Genomic DNA, 2,390 nt, shown 5'->3' with positions numbered 1-2,390 from the left:
AAATAACATTTACTGCCATTAAACAGCCTTCATCAGCAGTTAGGCTCGTAAGGATTGTTTTTTTTTTGTTATATCAAATATTAAATAAAAATTGCAACATTTATTATACTAACAGGGCAGTTTTTCCTCCTGTTGATAGGCAAAAGAAGCTGCAGAGTCAATAAGAAAGGAGTTAGCTGACTTATCTCTTGATGAAAAACAACTTCTCATCTGGATTGCAGAGTTAACCAACTTAGCCCAGAGTTTAAATAAAAGGTTTGCTTGTAAAATATATAGTAAGAAACACTGTTTTGAAATACTCTTATATATTTTAACAAGGTTATTGTACTGTAAAATCAATGCAGTACCATAAATCATAAAATTGCCAAAACATTTCTTTATTATTTTAATTGTTTAGTTCTTGTACAATAATTGTCAGCCATCATAAAATGCCATTGTGACCATTGCCTAAAAATTTAAGTTAAATTTTTTTTAATTAATCAGGGACTTTACATGTTTGAATTTAGTAAACAGTATCCTCTATTCTCAACAGATCAGTTTCTCAAAATGATGTTCAAAAGGGGATAGAGTTAGTATGTGACTCAATTAGAACCAAGAAATCCCACATATCCAGTGTAGCAGGTATGTTAAAGCTTATGTATAAGTTAGGGACTGATAAAACAAACAAATCTTTTAGTGTTTGTAAAATACTTCAAGAAAACAATGACTTTTTTTTTATCTAAACACATCTAATGTCATTTATTTCTCAGGTAGATTTGTATGGATACCATCTCACTTAGGTGTTGTCCTATGTAATTATTGGTAATTGTCAAAATTAAGTTGAGATATCAATATCTATGGCAGGTGCCTGCAGGTAATGAATCTGCCAATGGAAATCATTCCAGTTGTAAACTATGTGAACAAAAGCTAGGACATACTGTCTATCACTATATATGTGATTGTCCTGTTATCAATGACTTCAGAACAAATGGTATGATGTACTTTGAGTTTTGTTATTACTTCATACACTCAGGAATATTGGAAGATATTCTTGTGCTGTACCCCGATTTTGTTAGTGGAGGCTAATAGATCAGCCTTACATTTCATATTCTCTCCAGATTCCATGTATGACTGGCTGTCCTGTGAGGTTTTTGATCTACACTGTGGTCTTTCATACATAATAGGATAGCAGCACATTGCTGTGTATACCTAAGCTTGTTAAAAAAAAAGTGGTTGGCAAATATTTATGTAGTGTGTTCTGCTACTTTTGTGTAGGTATTCACTACTAAGTATATACAAAACAAATTTATCAACTATAATCTTATTTACTAGTAACAAAGTGTTTCTTTCAGTTTCAAGCAAAATGAGATCACGATACCGTGCAAAGATTGAAGCAGACAAGAAAAAGTTGAGGGAACTGATAGCGGTCTACAATGAAGACAATATTAACTTAATTACTCCACTGAAATAAATGTTATTGCATTATAGCTACTTGGTAATTATTTTAACAGGTAGTTTAATCATTGTTGTTTGTGTCTAAGCTAAGTAAAATTAGTAAAAGCATTTTGTAGACACAAATTGTAATATATTTTCATTATCACTTTTACTGGTTAAAGTTTAAATGAAACACTTGTTAGGAAAACAAACATTTAATTTAAAAAATACCTGAAATAATGATGTGTGTGTGTTTTACAGGAACAGGGTAAATACTCAATAAAGAAGTCATCATTCCAGCATGTAACCAGTGGACTTACGGCCCTCTTGCTAAATATGAAAAAATTATATCAAATTAAACTAATTGAGGCAACTAACCTGTTTTCTGAAGACAGGGAAGTAGAGTACAACAAATTTCAAATAGACAGTCAAGATTCCGAGGATTCCGAGACCGACAGTGACAACAGTGTAGTCAGTATTGAGTCACAGACTGACAACGAAGAAATGGAAGAAACACTCTTCCCTTTGATTTGAGTAGCTTTAAGTAGCAAAGCAAAGAGAAAATAACAAGTATTCTCTACCCCTGGGTTGGGCAAATGTTCTTTGCCCAAATCATCGTCATGTTAATTTTGCATCCCTATGTTGCTTAAGAAAGATTTGTTTTCAAATTAGTTTTTATTTTTATTAATTACCCTCAAAATTTTGTTTAGTTTAGAAATGCTTATTAAATAAATTGTAGTTGTAGTTATGTGCAATTTCTTTGCTTTCCTTCAAAAAACACACACACAAAAAAAAAAAAGGTAAACATGAAAAATGAGTGCCCAAATGAGATACAGAAAACTTTTTTAGTATCAGTAGTTGACAAATGGAATGCATCAGGAAGTGATGTTGTGGAGGCAGACTCCGTACAAAGTTTCAAGTGTAGATATGACGGCCCAGTAGGTTCAGGAAACTACTTCATTTGAGATGATTCTTCC

The 2,390-nt window shown here is 32.0% G+C and overlaps 1 protein-coding gene across 2 annotated transcripts in view; it reads left to right on the top strand.

Moving 5' to 3' along the window:
• Nucleotides 1-2,159, top strand: part of LOC123759575 (uncharacterized) — a 12,119-nt gene extending 9,960 nt beyond the window's left edge. The window contains exons 10-13 of one of the 2 annotated variants that reach the window (XM_069320794.1): nucleotides 140-255; nucleotides 533-621; nucleotides 1,332-1,474; nucleotides 1,675-2,159. In XM_069320794.1, the coding sequence (XP_069176895.1) occupies nucleotides 140-180 (41 nt within the window). In that variant the 3' untranslated portion in view covers nucleotides 181-255; nucleotides 533-621; nucleotides 1,332-1,474; nucleotides 1,675-2,159. Of the gene's footprint in view, nucleotides 1-139; nucleotides 256-532; nucleotides 622-1,331; nucleotides 1,491-1,674 lie in introns of both variants that reach the window. The other variant, XM_069320795.1, reaches the window with a different exon arrangement.
• The last annotated feature ends 231 nt before the right edge of the window (nucleotides 2,160-2,390 follow it).

Source organism: Procambarus clarkii, unplaced genomic scaffold, assembly GCF_040958095.1.
Source record: "Procambarus clarkii isolate CNS0578487 unplaced genomic scaffold, FALCON_Pclarkii_2.0 HiC_scaffold_406, whole genome shotgun sequence".
Classification (NCBI taxonomy): Eukaryota; Metazoa; Arthropoda; class Malacostraca; order Decapoda; family Cambaridae; genus Procambarus; species Procambarus clarkii.
This window is presented reverse-complemented; position numbering and strand designations above follow the sequence as displayed.